This window comes from Neofelis nebulosa, chromosome 7 (genome assembly GCF_028018385.1).
Source record: "Neofelis nebulosa isolate mNeoNeb1 chromosome 7, mNeoNeb1.pri, whole genome shotgun sequence".
In the NCBI taxonomy this organism is placed as follows: domain Eukaryota; kingdom Metazoa; phylum Chordata; class Mammalia; order Carnivora; family Felidae; genus Neofelis; species Neofelis nebulosa.
In genome coordinates this window covers 47,997,284-48,017,228 of record NC_080788.1, presented here as the reverse complement: position 1 = coordinate 48,017,228, position 19,945 = coordinate 47,997,284, and the positions used below count along the sequence as shown (strand labels likewise).

At 34.8% G+C, this 19,945-nt stretch overlaps 1 protein-coding gene across 12 annotated transcripts in view; it reads left to right on the top strand.

The window, feature by feature from the left end:
- TCF12 (transcription factor 12) overlaps positions 1 to 19,945 on the top strand; it is a 379,898-nt gene that overhangs the window by 293,624 nt on the left and 66,329 nt on the right. For all 12 annotated transcript variants that reach the window (XM_058737610.1, XM_058737609.1, XM_058737612.1 and 9 more), the window contains 2 exons: positions 75 to 210; positions 3,941 to 3,993. In XM_058737610.1, coding sequence (XP_058593593.1) covers positions 75 to 210; positions 3,941 to 3,993 — 189 coding nt within the window. The remainder of the gene's footprint in view (positions 1 to 74; positions 211 to 3,940; positions 3,994 to 19,945) is intronic.

The following is a 19,945-nucleotide window of genomic DNA, read 5'->3' as shown; positions in this document are numbered from 1 at the left end:
AGAAGTGGTGACATTTTCCCATTTGAGTTGGTATCAGTGGGAAAATAACTTGTTTCCTTGGCTTTGTTTTATAGTCTAGTCTCCTGAGACAAGATCTAGGGCTTGGAAGCCCAGCACAGCTGTCTTCTTCAGGAAAACCTGGAACACCATACTACTCGTTCTCTGCTACAAGTTCCAGGAGAAGACCACTCCATGACTCTGCAGCACTTGGTAAGCGTGCGTTGTACAACAAACCCTGTCTTAACAAATGTTTTTTTTTTTTTTTTAACCCCTTAGTCTTTACTTCTGGCTGTACTTTTATTTAGAAGAAATTTGGTTTCTTAGGTATCATGTTGATAGTAGAGATTATTTGCATAAAATGATGTATCTGTTAGATACTTAATAAAAAATCAATTTAGTACTCTTGTTTGGTCACCATAAGAGGAACTAAATAGTGAAAATGGGACTGGTTTTTCCTATTATAATAAAAATGTTACATGCTAATATTAACACCTTATTTTTTACTAAGACTGATAATAATGCTGAACAGTTTACAAAGTGGTTTTATATACTTTCTCATCTCATTAGTATAACAGACCTGCTAGTCAGTAGATGTAATACTAGATTTAACATAAACTGAGGCTCAGGAGGACACATTCATATAATTAGTAGGTGGTTTCCCCAGGATAAAATTAAGATTTTCTGACTCCACGTCTAATATTTTTTGCATATTAGTTACTTCTACTCCCCAATTTTTTAAAAGTTGAGATAAAATCAATCATATTAAAATTCATAATTCAATGATATTTAGTACATTCATAGTGCTGTGCAGCTGTCATCTCGCTCTCCTTTCAAAACATCACCTCAATAGGAAACTCTGCACCTATTAAATTTTGAACTCTCATTTTCTTTAGCTCCCTTCTTTATGTCTTGTACATAGCCTAACCAGGCCAGTCTGTTTTGTGTTGCTGCTGCAGCAAGCCTCAGGTATACTCTTAACACCTTATCCAAGCAGTGTTTAAATGTGGGTATTTTTGGTGATTCCTACCAGGGAATCCTTTGTACAAGAAAATTGAAGTTGTACAAGCTGTTTATAATCAAAGATATGGCAGCTTTTGAAATAAATATAGCCCATTAAAAGAAACTATGCCATAGTTATTTATTCCACAAATACTTGTTAACTGCTTTCAATTCATGTATCTACCTTCTGTCAAACCTAGAGTTTTGTGCAGTAGCCCTAGTCCCTGGGTCTAGAGTATGCTTGAGGGTATAAAAGGGCAAAGATGGTCATGTTTGGAATAGAGAGCTCTGACTAGATGTGCCCCCCTCTCAGCATTATGGGTGATTTAGTATATGTATTGATGAAGTAAGCCCAGATGATTTAGACCAGTATACTGTTTGTTACTAAAGAAATGATAAATTGTAAAGCATCTTTCCTCCATCTTTATGACTTTTGTTTCCTATCAAATGAGTTAGGGTAGGAACATTCATGAGTCTAGATGTGTCAGTGCCACTCTCGAGAAATATCTTGTTAGTATGTTATGTAAGCACATACTATAACAAAAAGCACTAATATGGACCAGTATACTATTACTAGAAGTTCAGGAAGCTAAGCAACTGAGCTGAGGCTCAGTACCCAGGGAGGCCCACTCATTTCCTATATGAATAACATTTATCATTATTATCATTCCATTCTTCATTGTTACTTCTCACTCAGCCACTCTTTCTTGGCGTTGCAGTTATTCCTAAAATCTCAGAGTTGAAAGGACTTCAGAGGTCATCTACACCCACCTCAGCATCTTCTCAACCTAGTTAGATGCTTTAGGAAATCAACATTTTGCAAAACAGCATCTAGCTATTTAATTTATAAACACTTTGCCACAGAATTTAATATAAACTAATCATAACAGCTAAAATTTATTGTCACTCTCTGTTACACACTGTCCTGAACATCTTTCATGTATTATCTTTATTACAATAACTCTAAAAGGTGGTATTCCCTTTTCACATCTTAGCAGCTGAAGCTCAAAGAGGGTAAAAGTAACTTGCCCACGTTCACATAGCTGCTGTATGGTGCAGCTGAAATTTGAATCCAGCCAGCTTACTCTCTTAACTGTTACAGTTTGCAACCCCTCAGAAGTGAACTATGAATCCCGAACTCATGATTTTAAGTACAACATTATGCAAGTAATTGTGTAGTGACAGCCAATGGTGAGATAAAAATATAAAAGAAAAATTTATATTCACATTGGAAGAAAAAACTGTCCTAAACTAAATAGCAACATCTTCTGGTGGTAATTAATCCAAAATAGATTGATGAGCTCCCCACTGACAGGAGCGGTTCAGTTGACTCTCTCGGCATGGAGTATGAGTTTTGCTCAAGGGATGCTGTTTTTATTAGTTGTAAAGTGTTGGGTTCTAGAAAAGCCTCACAAAGAACAAAAAAATTTGCTTCTAAGTTTTATAAATACAGAGTGTGCCAGATGTTGTTTATCTTTGGCACTTTTGTTTCAAGGAAATATAGGCTGCCTCTTGGTGTAGGGACTTAGATGGTAATGAATGCTTTTCCCCCCTTTGTATTGTATAAATTTTTTCCACATGCTACACATGCTTATAAAGTTGCTTTCTTAGCTTTGCAGCTTCCTGGAATAGTCACTGTAAAGATTCCCAGCCCTAATTTAAATGAATTTCATTCTTTCTTAAACAACCGTGTGTCTTATTATGTCGTATCATTTATGACCCAGGAAAATATCATGCATGTTTAATTCTCATTTTTACAGTTTGCAAAAATAGTATACTTTACATCAGCCTTGTTAATAGTGAACGCTTCTGAAAAATCCTGAGTTTCATCCATTATTTGTGTAAGATTGGAAAACTGTACATACCACCTTTTTTTACAGTAAATAAGATGGACAAGTTTTAAATCTTAAGTTTTACAGATGAGTAAAATCGAAATACCAAGTGAGGCTGGTTGGGTATCTGAAAATACTCATTTTCTAATTTATATCAATAAATTATTTAAGTCTTATAAAGAAACATCCATCCAAGATAAATGACACAATAATCAGTGCTGAATTTGAAGTTTCAACCACACACTGTGGGTTTTTTTTTTTTAATGCTTATTTATTTTTGAGAGGGAAGGGGAGAGAGAAACAGTGCAAGCAGGGGAGGGGCTGAGAGAGAGGGAGAGACAGAATCTGAATCAGACTCCAGGCTCAGAGCTGTCAGTGCAGAGTTGGACCTGGAGCTCAAACTCACAAACTGCAAGATCATGACCTGAGCCAAAGTCGGAGGCTTAACCCACTGGGCCACCCAGGGGCTGCAACCACACATTGTCAAACAGTGGATATTCTTACAGAATCCTGGATGACATTGTATATGACAGTGCCTGTATGTAATAGTTTATGTAGCATTTCTCTGACATAATTTCAACCATAATTTTTCATTTATTAAATTTTATTTCAAATTTTTAACATAGTTGTAGCATAGCATTAACTTTCAGGCTGTTGACTATGCTTTTAAACCTAACTCTTAATGTGATGTGGATACTAAATTTGTTAAACAGTTTTACTATTAAAGTGACCTGTTATACCAGATGCCCCTCTGCAAATGACAGTGCCTAGTGTGGAGCCTGGCACCTAAATGGGTACCTAAGAAATGTTAATTCCCTTCCCTCACACATGCTTATTGGTTTGTTATTTTCTTTCCTGTTTTGCTTTGTTTGCTTTCATCTTCCTAAGCTTATGGGATATGTGTTTCAGAATATATCACTTCATTAGGAGAATTGTTTTGCCCAGGAACCAGTTAGAAAGAATGAAGCCCTCATCTTTATATTCCCTTGCTTATTCCTAAATATTGGAAAGCCAGAAAAGCGCTAGAAGGGAAAACTCTTTCCTATTCACCTGAAGTCTGATGTTTTCTAATATAAATGCTGATGAAATACATTGTTTTCCATATGCAGATCCTTTGCAAGCAAAGAAAGTCAGAAAGGTGCCTCCTGGTTTGCCTTCTTCAGTAAGTACCCATTTTTTTGACTTTGTGGTAAACAACTGATTTCAGCTATTCAGTATTTGCTGGCTGTAAGGACTTTTTGATTGGTGTCAGCAGGCACACTTCGCATAGTAACTGTTCACTGTTCAACAGAATCATTGATTGAGATAAATCCACATTTAATGTTAGGTTTTTAGATTTCTCTGCAGTAATTTGTAGCTTACTCATATGCTGTTACTCCATGTCCCTGTCATTTGAATTCCCCTCTTGGGAAGAGGACTGGGCCGGTAGCTGTCAAAGAAGATCTCCTGTACAGGTCTTTTGATGTTTAATTAGTCATTATGTTGCTGAACAGGAGGACAGACAGAGATTAATAGCTGAGAATCTTAGAAATTTACATTTGTAATAATCCCAGTGGAGCTAAAGACATTAAGATTCGGAGGACATGTTCAGCTCAGCTTGCCTCAGTAGGACTGAAGTTATTAATATGCATAAATCACCGAGTCAGATGTTCATTGTGAAGCCCTTGTGGATTTTAAAGCCTTCATTAAGCCTTTCCTAACTTCAGCCTAGCATCAGGAAAGCTTTCAAGCAACTAGTTTGTTGATCCCTCTTTGCTCAAAAAATGTATCCTTTGAGAATAAAGAGCTTGCATGAAGGAGGTTGGAAAGGTTTGGTGAACAGTCATTAATGGCCGTGATAATCTAATACTGTAGGGGTGTTTGTGCTATTAAATATATTTTATTCTTCTAAAGAGTGAAAGTATTTGTAAATGAACCTACATCATAAATCCACCTACATTTAAAAATCTCTGGTGTGAGAAGGGAAATCTTTTTCCTCTCTCCCTTTGCTTTGAACAAATGGGGAGTGGGGCTTTTGGACTGAGGCCCCATGCCTTGTAGGGTACATCTCTTTGTTGTGTAAATGGATGTTGGGCTTTTATTTGGCAGTACTTAACACATGGGCGCAGGTGCTGCTGGATGAGTCACAGCTCATCGAAGTATACACTGAATGGAATATCCGGCTTGGCAAGTAGTAATCTAGAAGGAGCAGCATGGGTCTGAGCTTTATTTTTTATTAAGGCTGAAGTAGAGATATCATCTTTTTGGTTGTTTGCCTTCCTTCTTTCCTGTGTTCTTCCCCCTGCCTTCTCTTCCGTGTGATACATGAAAACTCAGATTTGAAATCCTCTTTGAAACTCAGTTCCAGATGGACTGAGTTTTATGCAGCCTAGGGCAGCTGTGCTCTGAACCTGCAGCCTACCTGGAAGGTTGGATTGCAGCTGCAGGCATTCTTAAAAGCTTTTGCTTGCATAAGCACTTGGGCCCACTAGAGGCTGAATAGCTGCTTGATAAACAAAATGAACACAATGCCTCAAATCATTATTCCCGAAGACAGGAATTTTTTTTCAACAACAGCTAAAAATAGTTGGGCAATTTACATTTTAACAGTTGTATGCTGTGGAGGGGTAGGTGGTTCAACAGTATAACAGATGATTTCTGCTAGATTAACAGAAATCATATTTAAAACTGACAGAACTGCTAAAACATGTAACTGTGCAATTTTCTTGTAATTTATTGGCATAATTCTATGAAAGTAATAAAAATTAAATTACATATTAATATTTACCAGGACTACACAGGTGAAAAAAAATACAAGGTTTGGAAATGAAAAATTCATCTCATTTCTTCTTAGCCTAACACTGATTTTAAGAAACAGTATATTTTCAGTGTTTCATAGTTTTTTCATGTTTAAAACAAAAGGGCAAACTAGAGCATTCTGGAAAAAGAATAGACACTGGAGGTAACGGGAATTCCTTCCAGTCCTAATCATAACAGTGGTCACTACTTGGAGGTAGTTCTCTGTATTGTTTCATGTGTCAGGACCAGCCACAGAGAAGGGGAAAGCCACTGAATTCTGAACTTTAATTTCTTTGAGAACCATTAGAAAATTTTACAAGCCAGGCCTAAGTATGTAGTGTGTTACCAATTACCTTACTCAGGATTTATTAGATATTTGTACAGAACAGAATAGAATTCAGTGTTTTCAATTCTGTATTTAATATCAGCATCAAATACACACTACTCAGAAACCATGATGAAAATAGTATTTAAACATTTTGAATGTCATTAAGCATATATAAAGAATAAATGCATTTTAATTAATGAAAGTATTTTTTAAATTAAATGCTATGTTGAAATCTTAAGTTTTTTAAAGAGAATTTTTTTTTTAACTTTAAAAATAGATACCTTGGGGCTCAGTCGGTTGAGCACTCGACTTCGGCTCAGGTCATGATCTCACGATTCTGAGTTCAGGCCCCATGTCAAGCTCTGTGCTGACAGCTCAGAGCCTGGAACCTGCTTCAGATTCTGTGTCTGCCTCTCTCTTCTGCCCCTCCCCTGCTCACATACTGTCTCTCTCTCTGTCTCTCCCACTCAAAAATAAATAAACATTTAAAAAAAATTTTTTAAGATACTTTGATAAATATTCCCAAAATAATAAACTTTTGGGAATACTTATGGTTACACTATTTACCTTTTCGGTATCTAAAGAAAATGGGAATTTAAAGTTACAGTTTTCTATTGGAATCCTTTTATTGAAATAAATGTAATTTATAGACCTTAATGTACATTGTAAAAAGGTATAAAAATGAAAGTGGACTGTGTATATTTTATTTCATGATCATTTGAATATTGTACTTACTAAACCAAACTAGAAACTTGACAGTAACATCTCAGATTTCACAGTTTGCTGTTTATCCAAAATATCTTTAATCATCTTTAAAATACATGTTACCTTTTTACTAAAGAAACAGTAGAAGAGCTAGGTTAATATTGTACTGCTCATACTGCTGCAGAAAACCAGAGGCAGCGTTACTTAACATGCAAAACATTAATCTATACAGTTGACCACAGAGCATTGGCCTTTTCTTTTTGTGAACCATGATACAATTTTAGGTTTCATAAGCACAAACCTCAGCTCTTGTATTCCTCTCTGCATAACAACTGAATGGTAATTCCTGTCTGTGGATTAAGATCCAGTAAGTGTTTGTTGGCAACATTAAAGCAGCATGATTAGTAAGGTTAAGAGAATGATCTGCTCAAATGTGCTGGCTCAGTTAGTGATTATTTGTATGACTCTGGACTTGTCAGTCCTTAGGAAATCTGAAGTGGGAAATCTGAAGTTCCTTTCAGGTGTAAAAATGCTAAGTACTTATGGTTTTAAAACTGATGTACCCAATACATAATCAGAAAGCACAGTGGGCATAGTTTTCTTCCCACTGATAAAAAAAAAATAAAGTGATGTCCTTAAGCACATTAAATTTTCCACTTGCTTTTCTACATAGGTTGAAATATTGGACAAAGTAGACCTGTAACAGTAACATTAGAATGATGCTTAGATATTGAAAAGTCTAACATAGACACACACCATCATTACCTTCAGGGAACTTCCCATATAGTATGAGATACAAGCATTCAGTGATAAATTATATTGCAGTGAGGCAAGTAAAGCTGTATACCAAAGACTCTGGAAACATAGGGTAAGTAGAATGAACCCTACCTTGGGAAGCACTGATGGCTTCATGAGTTGACATTTGAGCTGTGTTTGGAAAGATGAGTAGCAATTCTTCTGTTAGGAGGGAGAATGAACAGACAGGTAAAAGGCATAGACCTAAAAAAAATAAACACATGCTCAGGACACATCTAGAAGTACAGCATTACTGTATTCTATACCAAATACAACTTGTCCTCTTGCAGACCCACTTTCCCACTCCAGAGGAAGACTGGGGAACATATAAAATCAGTTCTGATATGAAAAGGTATAAAGTCCTAAAGTATCCTGGCTGATAAATAATAGGTGGCATTTGTGATTGTTAAGGTTTATCTGGGAGACTTTCAGAAGGCATGGGACTTTGACTTTGTGGAGTGTTCTCCTCCTTTTTTAGGGCTCCTGAACCTCCTCTCCCATTCTCTTAGCCCCCCAACTTTGTTCTTATGTGTATACCAGTTGTTTTTTATCTGTATCAGATTTGTACTAAGATACAACATTTAAGGAGATTGTGAAGAACTGGATAGTGGTAGGGGGCAGTTGTGGTTTTATCCTAGTAATTTTTGAAAAAAAATTGAAACATTTGTCGTGTATTTGTTAACATCCCTTACAGCCTCACTCTGTTAGAGGTGCAGGACTTACATGTATGAGGATCTATGTTAACCATTATCTGTATTATCTTAATCTTTAATCTTTGCACCACACCTCTTTAAGATAACTAAATACACTCGTCTTAAAAATGAGGAAATTGAGGCTCAGATATTAAGTAACTTGCCCAAGATCACACATAAAGCCAAGATTACTATCTAATTTAATATCAAAGACCATTTTCTGTTTATTATGAATGTTAAAACATATTACATATCTTGGTTTACTCATAAAACATCCTATCCTGTTCAGTATATTAAATTTAAACCATAGTTTATTCTGTCAATTACATTTTTGTTGATCAAATTTATTTTTAATTGGCTTTGTTCCTTTAAGGAACCTATCAGCATCTGAAAGGATGATGTAGAAAAGCACAGACTTTCCAGTCCAGCAGATCGTGGGTTTTATCTGGCCTCAGCTGCTTTTTATTTTAAAACCTTGGATAACTTGCTTTTAAGTTTTCTAAATCGCCAAGTTTCTATTTGTAAAAAAGGAGATAATGCCTATCTAAAATATTAGTGTGTAGGTATCCTGTGCCTAACACGTGTCCAGCATATAATAGACACTCAATAAAGGTTCTTTATTTTTTCTAGTTCTTACCAGTACAGCTTGAAATTTGAAGAACTTTAGCATTTCATTTTTACCAAATTTTGCTGGAAAGCAAGCAAGGGTTTAAAAACATAAGGAGAGATAAATGTTAGACTAAAATATACAAAGTATTATGCTACCTAGACTTGCATATATAATATATATGCTTGACATGAGTGGTAAATTGTAACTGCTCTTGTTGTTTAGAGATCATTTATTTTCAGAAAAGGAACCTTCAAAAGGAGAGAAACTTTGACAAACAAAATTCTGCTACCTAGAATTCATTATTTTTTGTTTTTTTTAATTTAACTTAAATTATTAAATTTTAGTTAATTATTTTTGTTTTCTGAATTATCAGAAACCTATACCTATTTTTATCATTTGTTTAACATCTTTATCTTTATGTCCCTCTGAAGCATTTCTCAGATGTAAAGAAATTTCTCTGTTCTTTAGTATCTATTTTTTAATTTGGTGTTAGTATTTTCAGACATAGATGATTTTTTTAATATACTGCAGAAGATGCAGAATTCTGAAGTAAGAAGCAAGACACTTTCAAGATTTTTATCACCAGAAAAAAATCCAAATGGCTTTTTTAGACCCAAATTCTGCCTAAAGTTTTGTTGTTGTTCAGTAGCATTTGAAAACATCTTCTGAACATCAAATTTTAATATCTTTTTGAACATGGCATGTATTCATTATTCATTTTGAATATAACTGGCTTATAGTCCCATACGTAGGCTGATGACACAGTCTGTTTCTTAATCAAATGCTACGCTGTCCTTTGTCCTTTGTTTTTGAGTATGTATATATTTTCCCCACAAAAGCTATTATGGTTTATCACATAATTTCTTTGCTTTTTAGTTAAACTTTCAAAGTGTATTTACCACCCCAGGCAGGCATCAAATTTGTTTTGTTTTGTTTTGTTTTTTTGCTCTTACCCCCGTAAGGAACTTGGAGTCTGAGATAAATCAAAGCAGCTTAGAATCCACCTTTTCTTGTTTTGCTGCAGATAGGCAGAGTTCTGTAGCCTTTCATTTGGTAATTGGCTGTAGTTCAGGAATTATGCCTTCTTTCTCCCAAAATTTTTATGGGATTTTATGTTGTTAGGAATGACTTTTTAAAAATTAATGTTAATTTTGAGTTATTTTTAGTAGTAAATTTGAAATTTCAGGGGCAGCCCTTGAGATGACTGTAGATATCCTGACATGTTCCCAAACCACAAAGGCCACTAAAACATGTCCAATGATCTAGCATTTTCATGTATATACTATATAAAACTTGGTTTGAATATTAAATAGAGAAGGTCAGAATATAAAATCTTGAGGGTGACTAAATGGAAGATTTTTTTTTAAATAGGAAAGAGAGGACAAATACAAGTTTCTATATTTCTGCAGAAATAAATACAGAATGGCAAAAATGAGTAACTTGGAAAACTATCATCTAAGAGATTACTGGCGAGCTGAGCCTGTTAGGAAAAGGTCAGGGGTTAGAATCATAGAGAAACTGTTCTCTCCAGTTTACCCACAAAAATAGCAAGCAAGATGAGCAGCAAGTAGAATACTCTCAAAGGGAGTGTCCTTTGCAAGTCACTAGGAAGCTAAAATAACAGAGTGATTGTAGACAATTATAATTATAGGGCTTTAAGACTAGCAGGAGTCCTAGGGCTTCTGGAACAAACAGTATTTACACGCAGCACCAGCTTCAGCTTAACTTCATGAGTGAACCCTCCAGTTCTTGAACTTAAGTTGGAATAGGTATTAGCTTAGCTCCTTTGGCAGACAAGCTTAGAGGGCACACAACAACTGTAGGTACTTAAGAGTTTCTTATTTCTGGCTGTTAAATAAGCCGTCTCTGTTTGAGAGTCACTGCAATATAAAATTTCCAAAGTGGCCGATTCCTTCTCTGACTTTATAGGTCAGAAACATCTTCGTATTTTACAGAAACATCTTAGTATATAAAGGGAATGGTTCTACAATCCATTCCAAACTTATATTCAGTTTGGTCATTGACTGAAAGATTTTCTTCATACATTAATAAGAAATAGCCACCATTTATGCTGACAGTAACTACTGTTCAGAACAGTGTCAGAATTGTATCAGTGTAGATAATAGGTTTTGAATCCATAGTTTTAATATGTTCATTTTTGTGAGGAGCCAGTAATGTCTTTGATCTTATTTTAAAGTCAAAAAACAGAAGGAAAAGTAACTGGTGAGTAAGTCCTGTATATCCAGTTGTTTGTACTGATGTGACTGTACAACCACAGCGATATTTGTTATTTTCTGACCTCTCCTAATTTTTTCAAAGAGAAAGAACATCTGAATTTCAGAGTTGGCTTTTAAGGTTTATTGAACTCTTCAGTTGCTGGTGTTTCAGATCTTTAAGACTTAAAGCAGACATAGGATAAGACCCAATGTATGTTTGTGTGTGTAACTTGTCTAGTTTTTAAAGGTTATGTGGTGGCTGAATTCTGTGAATGCTTTTAGAGTTTAAGCCCAATGTTAAGGTATTCAGCATCAGTATAATCATGAAAGGGTTTTACTGTTGTTGTTTTAACCTAATGCAGTTGAGGATTATTTTTTGCAAGTATAGGAAAGGATAACTATAGGATAAATTAAGAAATTCCACATTTTATCACTGAGGATGTTGAGGACTCTGGATTTCATTCTCTGTTAGGGAAGACAATTATATCCTAAGTAATTTGGTGACATGAAATTTGCCATATCTGATACTCCCTTTGTTTAACCAGTAGTGATTTTACTTTGAAAAGTCACTTACTATACTTGTATAGTATCTAATTTCAAGGTCTGTAATGTATGCTATATAGATAAGTACCTAGTTAGGTTTATAAGCGTTTTAAAAGCACTGCTAATCCAAAGGTACTTTCTGATTTCTCCTTTGTGTTTTTATTGAATAGATTTTAAACAAATTTTAATGTGTTGGCCATTTAAAGTTTCTGTCTTTTTTTAAATGTTTATTTATTTTGAGAGAGAGAGAGAGCGCACAAGTGGCATAGGAACAGAGAGAGAGGGGGGTGGAGAGAAGATCCCAAGCAGGCTCCGCACCATCTGTGCAGAGCCTGATGTGGGACTTGAACTCAAGAACTGTGAGATCATGGCCTGAGCCGAAATGAAGAGTCAGACACTTAACTGACTGAGCCACGTAGATGCCCCAAAGATTTTGTCTTTTATCTTCTTTAATTATTTGAATACATATCTGTAATATGTATTCAATCCAACATATCTATAATATGCCAACATTTTATGTGTTCAAAAATAGTGTGATTCTAGAAATTATGTTTCTGGAAAATTTTCTAGAACCTGCTTACTTTTTTGTTAATAAACCTATATGTCGACTCTTCCTCAGTGTGCTTGACCAGGAGTCAGCAGACTTTTTGTGTAAAGGGTTGTGTAGTAAATGCGTTCAGCTTTGTGGGCCAGATGTTCTCTGTAACAACTATGCAGCTCTGCTACCAGAACATGAAAGAAGCCCCAGATGATACATAAATGGACATGACTGTGTTTCAATAAAACTTTATTTGTAAAATCAAACGGTGAGCTAGATTTGACCCATAGCCATAATTTGTCAACTCCTGCATTAGGCAACATAAGTTATATGCTTTAAAGTAAATACATTCTTACTTTCATAATATAGTCCCTGTGAAAAACAGACCCAAAGTGAAATAAAATTAGTCATTTTTTAGGCCTCTTCCCTGGTTATTTGTGGGGCTTTTTAGAGTCATTACCTGATAATCATTAGTCCCTTCTTCATTTTCTTAAGGTTCCAGGCACTGGGCCAGAGTTTATTGTATTGGCAGAAACTTCCCAGAACCTTTATTTGCTTTATTCTGACTGTGATAATGAAGGAGCCTCAATGTATAAAGTGGGGGGTACAGTGTCACAATTTTTCTAGATTTAAATGTTAGATTAGGTAGTATGCAGGAGAGTTTATGACTTCAAAAGTAAGTCCATGAATTGATATATTAGTAACTGATTATTTGAAACAATTGGGTTTAAAGTATTTAAATAAATTTATTTTGATATAGGCAGTCCTATAATAATATTTTACTTAACCGTACGTATATCTCTGTGCCCACTCATCATCTTTTATCCTGGTCCAGCTTTCTCATAGAACCCAAAACTTAAAGGTTGTTTCTAGCAGCTTGAGAATGAATTGCAACCCAAATGTGATTGTGAAACAAATTCTGTTGAAGCATAAGCACTCTATAAACATGAAAGTTTCATATGAAACTTAATCCTCCATCTCATGACTAGAAAAATCATTTTCTCAATTGATGTTAACCTCTATAAATTTAAGTGAATATTTATGGTTCTTATTTAATTCCCTCTTTAGCTTTATGATCACTAGTATCAATAAGAAATAAGTATTAAAACCCTTGTCAATTTTCTGACTTGTGCTTGATAATTAATTTTTTAAACTATAAAACTTGATATTATTTGAAATCAAATTATTTTCTTCAACATCATCAAAGACATATTTTAAAACCCAGTAATTTTTTTCAGAGAATCTTTTTTTTAAAGAGATTAGCTAGAAACTTTTTTTAAAGAATTTTTTTAAGTTTATTTATTTATTTTGATGGGATGGGGACAGGTGCAGGAGGGGCAGAGAGACAGGGAGACAGAATCCCAAGCAGGCTCCACCCTGTCAGCGCAGAGCCCTATGTGGGGCTGGAATTCAACAACCATGAGATCTTGACCTGAGCTGAAGTCAGTCGCTCAACCAACTTAGCCACTCAGGTACCCCAAAACTTTTTTTTTAATGTTTGCTTATTTTTGAGAGAGAGTGCACACATGCGTGCATGCAAGGGGGAGAGGGGCAGAGAAAGAATCCCAAGCAGGCTCTGCAGTGTCAGCACAGAGCTCAACACTGGCTGGAACCCACAAACTGTGAGATCCTGACCTGAGTGGAAATCAAAAATTGGACGCTTAACCCACTGAGCCACCCAAGTGCCCCAGAGAGAGAGAATGTTAAGCATGCTCCATGCTCAGCATGGAGCCCAAAGCAGGACTCAATCCCATGACCCTGGGATCCTGACCAGAGCCGAAATCAAGAGTCTGATGCTCAACCAACTGAGCCACCCATGCACCTTTAAAACCCAGTAATTTGAATAAGAATTAGAAACTCTTTCCCACTAAAGTGGGCTCCATTTAATAGATCTCCAGTGAATGGAATATGAATCCATTTATATATCAAGTACTTATTATGAGTGAGGAATTCTTTTAGGCCCTATAGATTTAAGTATAAATAAAGCATGGACCCGTGTACCCTGTCTTCATGATGCTTATAGTCAAAACCTAAGTCTGACCTTTGGAAAGAAATATTTTGAAATTTTTTTCTGTTGAGTAATTGTTGCCCTCTGGGCACGTCCAGGAAATGCTTTTTGAATTAAATTAAAAGGATAAAAATAAATACTGTAAAGCCATTACTTTATGTTAACTATAATAGGGAACATCATCTGTTAATGACTTCCTTCTCCAAGCTGTACTTTTCAACTTCCTCCTACTCTGGCTGTTCAGATCATCAAAAATATGTTAACTTCTTTTCTTTGTAAAGAAACTGAATTATTTGTCCTATTTTTTTCTCTGCATTTATGCAGTTAACTTGCAGTTACATACAATAGGAGTTATTTTTGCAAAAATAACTATTTTGCAAAAAAAGGAGTCAATTTGCAAAAAGAAGGGGGGGGTGTAAATTACAGGCAATTCAGCCATTACTCTACAGTGCCTTAGGATTAACCTAATTAACAATATAAGGTCCTGATCCTTATGTGACAGATGGGAAACCGGAATATAGGAAACCTATTCCTAAAGGGGGGGCAAAAAAAGAAAAAGCTGTAGTTTCACTGACATAAAAATGAAATACTGGTTATCTTCCCATACTAAATTCCTCATAGTAAAATTATCTTCAAAAATTAGACCATTTGTGACCACCTGTTGCTATCATCATTGTCCAGGCCACTTTTATTCCTTTTCTGAATTATGGCAACATCTTCCCAGCTAGTCTTCCACTTTTCCTTCAGTCTTTTTTTTTTTTTAACACAGGAAGATCCTTTTAAAATCTAAATCAGATGATATTCTTCTGTTCAAAATCCCCCAACAGCATTTCTTACCACTGTAAAACCAGATCCTTAAAATAGCTGTCAAGACCTTTCTGATCTGACCCCTGCTACCTCCCAGATAGCATATCCCATTAATTTACCTATCTAGCCACACACTTGCCCTCTTTTTCTTTTCCTTAAAGATATCAGTCCTCAGGGCCTTTGCATTTCTCTGCCAGAGCATACCTCCCTTTAGTGTCCACATAGCTAGTTTTCTCACATACTTTTTTCTTTGATCACATAACAATCACTAGGGATCTTTCCTGACTGTTCTAAATAAAATGGCAACATGTCCCTGTCACTCCCTCTTTTCTAACCTGCTGTATTTTTCTCTATAACACTTGTTACCCTCTGATATACTATAATTTTTCTATCTCACCCAGGAGAAACTTGATAAGGCAGGGGCTTTCTTTATGTTGTTTTATCTGCAGCACCTTGGTGCATAATGGATGCTCAGTGTATATTTGTTGAATAAATGAACAAACTCAAATAAAAAAACAGTATAGCCATGACTCTTCCTTTATCCTGGGCCATGCTCAGTTGAGTTGACTCAGAAGGCATAAAAAACATACTGGGCAAGGGGCGCCTGGGTGGCTCAGTCAGTTAAGTGTCCAGCTTCGGCTTAGGTCATGATCTAGTGGTTCGTGAGTTAGAGCCCTGCTTCGGGCTCTGTGCTGACAGCTCAGAGCCTGGAGCCACTTCGGATTCTGTGTGTCTCTCTCCCTCTGCCGCTCCCCTACTCATGCTCTGTCTCTCTCTCACAATAATAAATAAATGTTAAAAAAAGAATTTTAAAAACATACTGGGCAATATATATATAATCTATATAATTATATATAGATATAGATAGATATAGATATCTATATAAATAGATTATATAATATATAATCTATATAATAAGTGTTTAGTATGCTTAAACTTGGTAAAAGCTTTTCAGGGAGGAAAAGAAAATCTCTAATTTTTTATCAGAAAAGAAGTCTTTTCAGTGGCAAAGGTCACTGAAATTCTTTCCAGTTATACAGACTTAGTTTTTCCCTCTGTTAGATATGTTAGAGTTTGCATTTAGCTATCCGTGTGAGGTCTCAGCATTTGATAGTCTTATATTCATAGGATCTTTATTCCAGTTTTAGCAGCACTAAATATATATATTTATATATATATGGTATAAATATATATATATATTTATACTATATTTATATATATGTAATTGGAATCCAAAATAACCAATGATAGGGTAAACAGGTGTTCTCAAGATCACATACCTGTAAAGGTGTTATGGTATTGCTAATTTTCATTCTTTACTTTCCTATTGTACCTAGTAAACTTTCCAGCCTACATAACCATTACAGCCACCTTTGTTTATAATCCACATAACAATCTTTTATTGATATACAAATTCTCCAGCCAAAAGGCACAAAGAAGCAAATCACAGGCCCAAAATTCTTTATTGCAGAATAGTGCAGGAGCCACAGCCTACTTAATTATGATGGGCTCCCCACTGACTCCTTAACTTTCTGTTGCTTGCTAAAATTATAACAAAGCCATCTCTCTAGAGGCTTACATGTTTGTTTGAAGGATATGGCCAAAAATCTTTTATTTTCCAGATGATGCTATATTAAATATAAAATGTCTGGCCTGTAGATCAAATTGTACTTTACTGAGAAGTCAAAATTGTTATTGAGCCAATTGAACAATGACAGTTAGGTAAGAGTTGTCACCTATTGGTAAGATGTCAACCCATCTATCTTTTTATTTATTTATTTATTTATTTATTCATTTATTCTTACCATTTTGTTCTAGACACTACATAGTTTTTTAAAAGAATGTTTTAAATGAAAATATTACTAGGTAATAGAAATATATAACTAACCCTTCATAAAGATGTTTCATTTGCTAACATAAATGTTATTAGAATATAAAGCATTCAGGCTCTTCTTGGAACTGAGAAGTTGTAATTGTTTTTGGATTTCCTTTTGGATTAACCTTTCATTTTATGTGAGGCTTTTAAGCAATGACAAAAATACAGTTTAAGATTGGTATGGACAGTGGGTCTCATCTCCACCAGTGAGTCACAGCTCTGGGTCTTCAAAAATAGTACTATAAGAAGATGTAAAATATTTCAAAAAATCTAACAAATTAGGTAAAATTATCCATGGTCTCTGAAACATCAGGGGTTTTTTTTTTGTTTTTTTTTTTACTAGAATTATTTCAGCTCAGCATGGCAATGCTTCATTTCCCTTTTAATCAGAAATTCTGAATGAGGGGCACCCAGCTGGCTCATTTAGTAGAGCATGTGACTCTTGATCTTAGGGTTGTAAGTTCAAGCCCCACTCTGGGTATAGAGATTATTTTAAAATAAAATCTTAAAAAAGATTTTAAAAATAAGAAAGATTAAAAAATAAAATCTTAAAGATTTTTTAAAAATCTAAAAAAAGAAAGAATTTCTGAATGAAATTCATATGGCTTTGTTCCTTTTTTAACAGGGAAAAATATTCATTATAATTTAATTTAAAAAAAGAGTTTAAGAGACAAAAATCTTTCAAAATAGGAATTCAGTGTTTTGGGGTGGAGTAAATAATAAAAGGTTTTATTGATGGTGAAATGGCTAGGAAATTTTTGGCCTAATTTAAATCCTGCGTTTTGCAGCAATGGAACTGAGACTGTAATTTACAAAGTTTCCTGTAATTAACTTTGACTAGTATGACTCCCCTTCCAGCCACCCCTTCTAGCATCCTCAGTCCACTTTAGTGAGGTTTCCTTTTATTAATTTTCACAGTACATAGAACAAGTAAGTTAACAGATTTCATCTTTCAGAGTTTTATGGCTGTTTTCTGTTGGGGTGTCATTCTTGCCTTGACCAGTGAAGCATACTAAACATTAGTCCAACTTTTGTTTTGCTTTGTCCTATGTTGAACTGACACATCTCTCATTTCCTCCCTCATTTATTATACCCTCCTCAGATGTGTTTTTAAAATGAAGTATTATTTGGCTTTTGTTGAGAGTGGTCCCCATAATTTAATAGTAAGAAACCATTCTTTTTGAGAAGGTTTTTCTGTAAATTCAGGATCTGCATGGCTTCTTCCAGTGATTAAAGCTAAAATTAACTTTATTTTGTTACTTGCTTACAAAATATGAGGAAGATGATTTGGTAGACTCTAACTATTTAATTAATTATAGATATGAAGTATTTAAAAATTACTACCATGAACAAGAATTTTTACTCAAACACAAAACATAGATTGAGGCCAAAAATAGCCTAATGTATAAGTTACTTAGAGCTTTAGATTGCAGATTCTTTAAATGGCTCTAGGCTAAAATGCAGATGTTATTTTTGGTCTCTTTAAAAAAAATAAGAATATTATATCTGTTGGTATTCCATTTCTTCCATGGAAAGGATCTACTGCTTTCCAGCTTAGAAGAAAAAAACTGCGGAAGAAGAAACAAAAAAATCAGGCAGCACTTTTCCTAAGCTAACTTAACCCAAGACCAAATTGTTCACCTTCTATAGATGATTTTAAATAATAGCTTTGTTTGCTTACCATTGTTTTGTTGTTGGGTTGTCAATAGTGCAAAGCTTTGTCTTGAAAGCTCTTTAGGAGTGCTGGTTTATTGAGGGATCTAAAAACTTGGGTATCCTCCTCATCATTTCTTTACATGCACACACACCATTAGGCAGTCCTGTGATTACAGAGCCATCTGCAGGAAAATTATCAAGTTGCAACATAGTTAATGATTCTCTTACCATGTTATTTCAAGTGGCAGATGAGAAGTGACAAACTGCAATTCATATGGGGAAAGAAATGGACAGCCAAGAGATGTAGGAATTACTTGGGAGAGCAGACCCCTTCCTTTAATTTTTCAAAGAAAACTGCTTTGTCATAGTGAGTTTGTGATGAAAAGAAACATGCAATTTGCTTCAGGTTTTACGGATTCTCAGTAATTATAGTTCTATCTCATTTGAAGGGGTGTCTAATGATAGTCTTTTAGAGGCTTTGTATGATCTGTTCATATTGCTATCAGGAGGATACTATTTATTTACCCCCAAAAGAGATTTATTTGCGTTCTCCTCCAGAAGTTATAGTTGTTTTTACACATCCTCATTATACTCAAATGGTTGTCAGAGGGGGAACTAAACAGTTTTCTTTGTTCCCTGTATATACAGTTTATACAGCTGATTTGCCATTGGCTATAGAGATAGATGTTTTCTATTTTGTTAATCATTAAGCATTTGTAAAACTCAAGTTAGATTTGAGATTTTTGTAATAAGAAATCTGATGTTCTCTGAGACAGGTAATGAGACAGACATGATTTGTGAACTCCAGCATTTTTTTACTCTGCTCTGAGAAGTATATGTTTATATGTATGTTGATGCTCCTAATACCCTACCAATATCCAAATAAACTGTGTACCAGTGCTCGGACCAATCTATAATACCATCCATTATAACTCTGATTATTATTTGGTTTGGCTAAGATTTAGGTACTCAAAATTAAGGCATAATTGAAACGATTTTTTCAGAGTATCACCTGAGATATAAAAATCACAAAATAAAGTCATTGATTTTTAAGATTTTTATATAGTGGAAAGACAGTATTTGGAAGCCTCTTTACTGAGTGATAGGAATCAACAAAATTAGAGTGACATTGTTGAATTAGAAGATGCATTATATGATTTCAGATTAATAGCATTATTTTTAAATAATATGCATTGAATGTTAATGGATTGGTTTAAGAGAGATGCATTATTTTGCTAGAGTTTTATATTCTTGCTTTCTCTTTTGCAAAAGTAAATTTTGTAAATTGTGAGGGTTTTAGAAAAAGACCAGAAGCAACTTCCTGAACACTTAGGAGTGGTTTTTAGTAACAAAGCAGCATGTACTAGAAAAATCTACAATATAATATTCAGATATAAAACCTGGAATTTTTGTGTCTGATTTAGTTAGCCAGGCTAACTAAAATACTGCATATTTAGTAGGAGACCACATTCATTCACAGGTCATCTGTCTACAAGCTAAATAAGGAAGAGGAGGCATTGGGGAAGGGTCTTTTGCTCTGAATCTGCCCACTTGTAGATTCT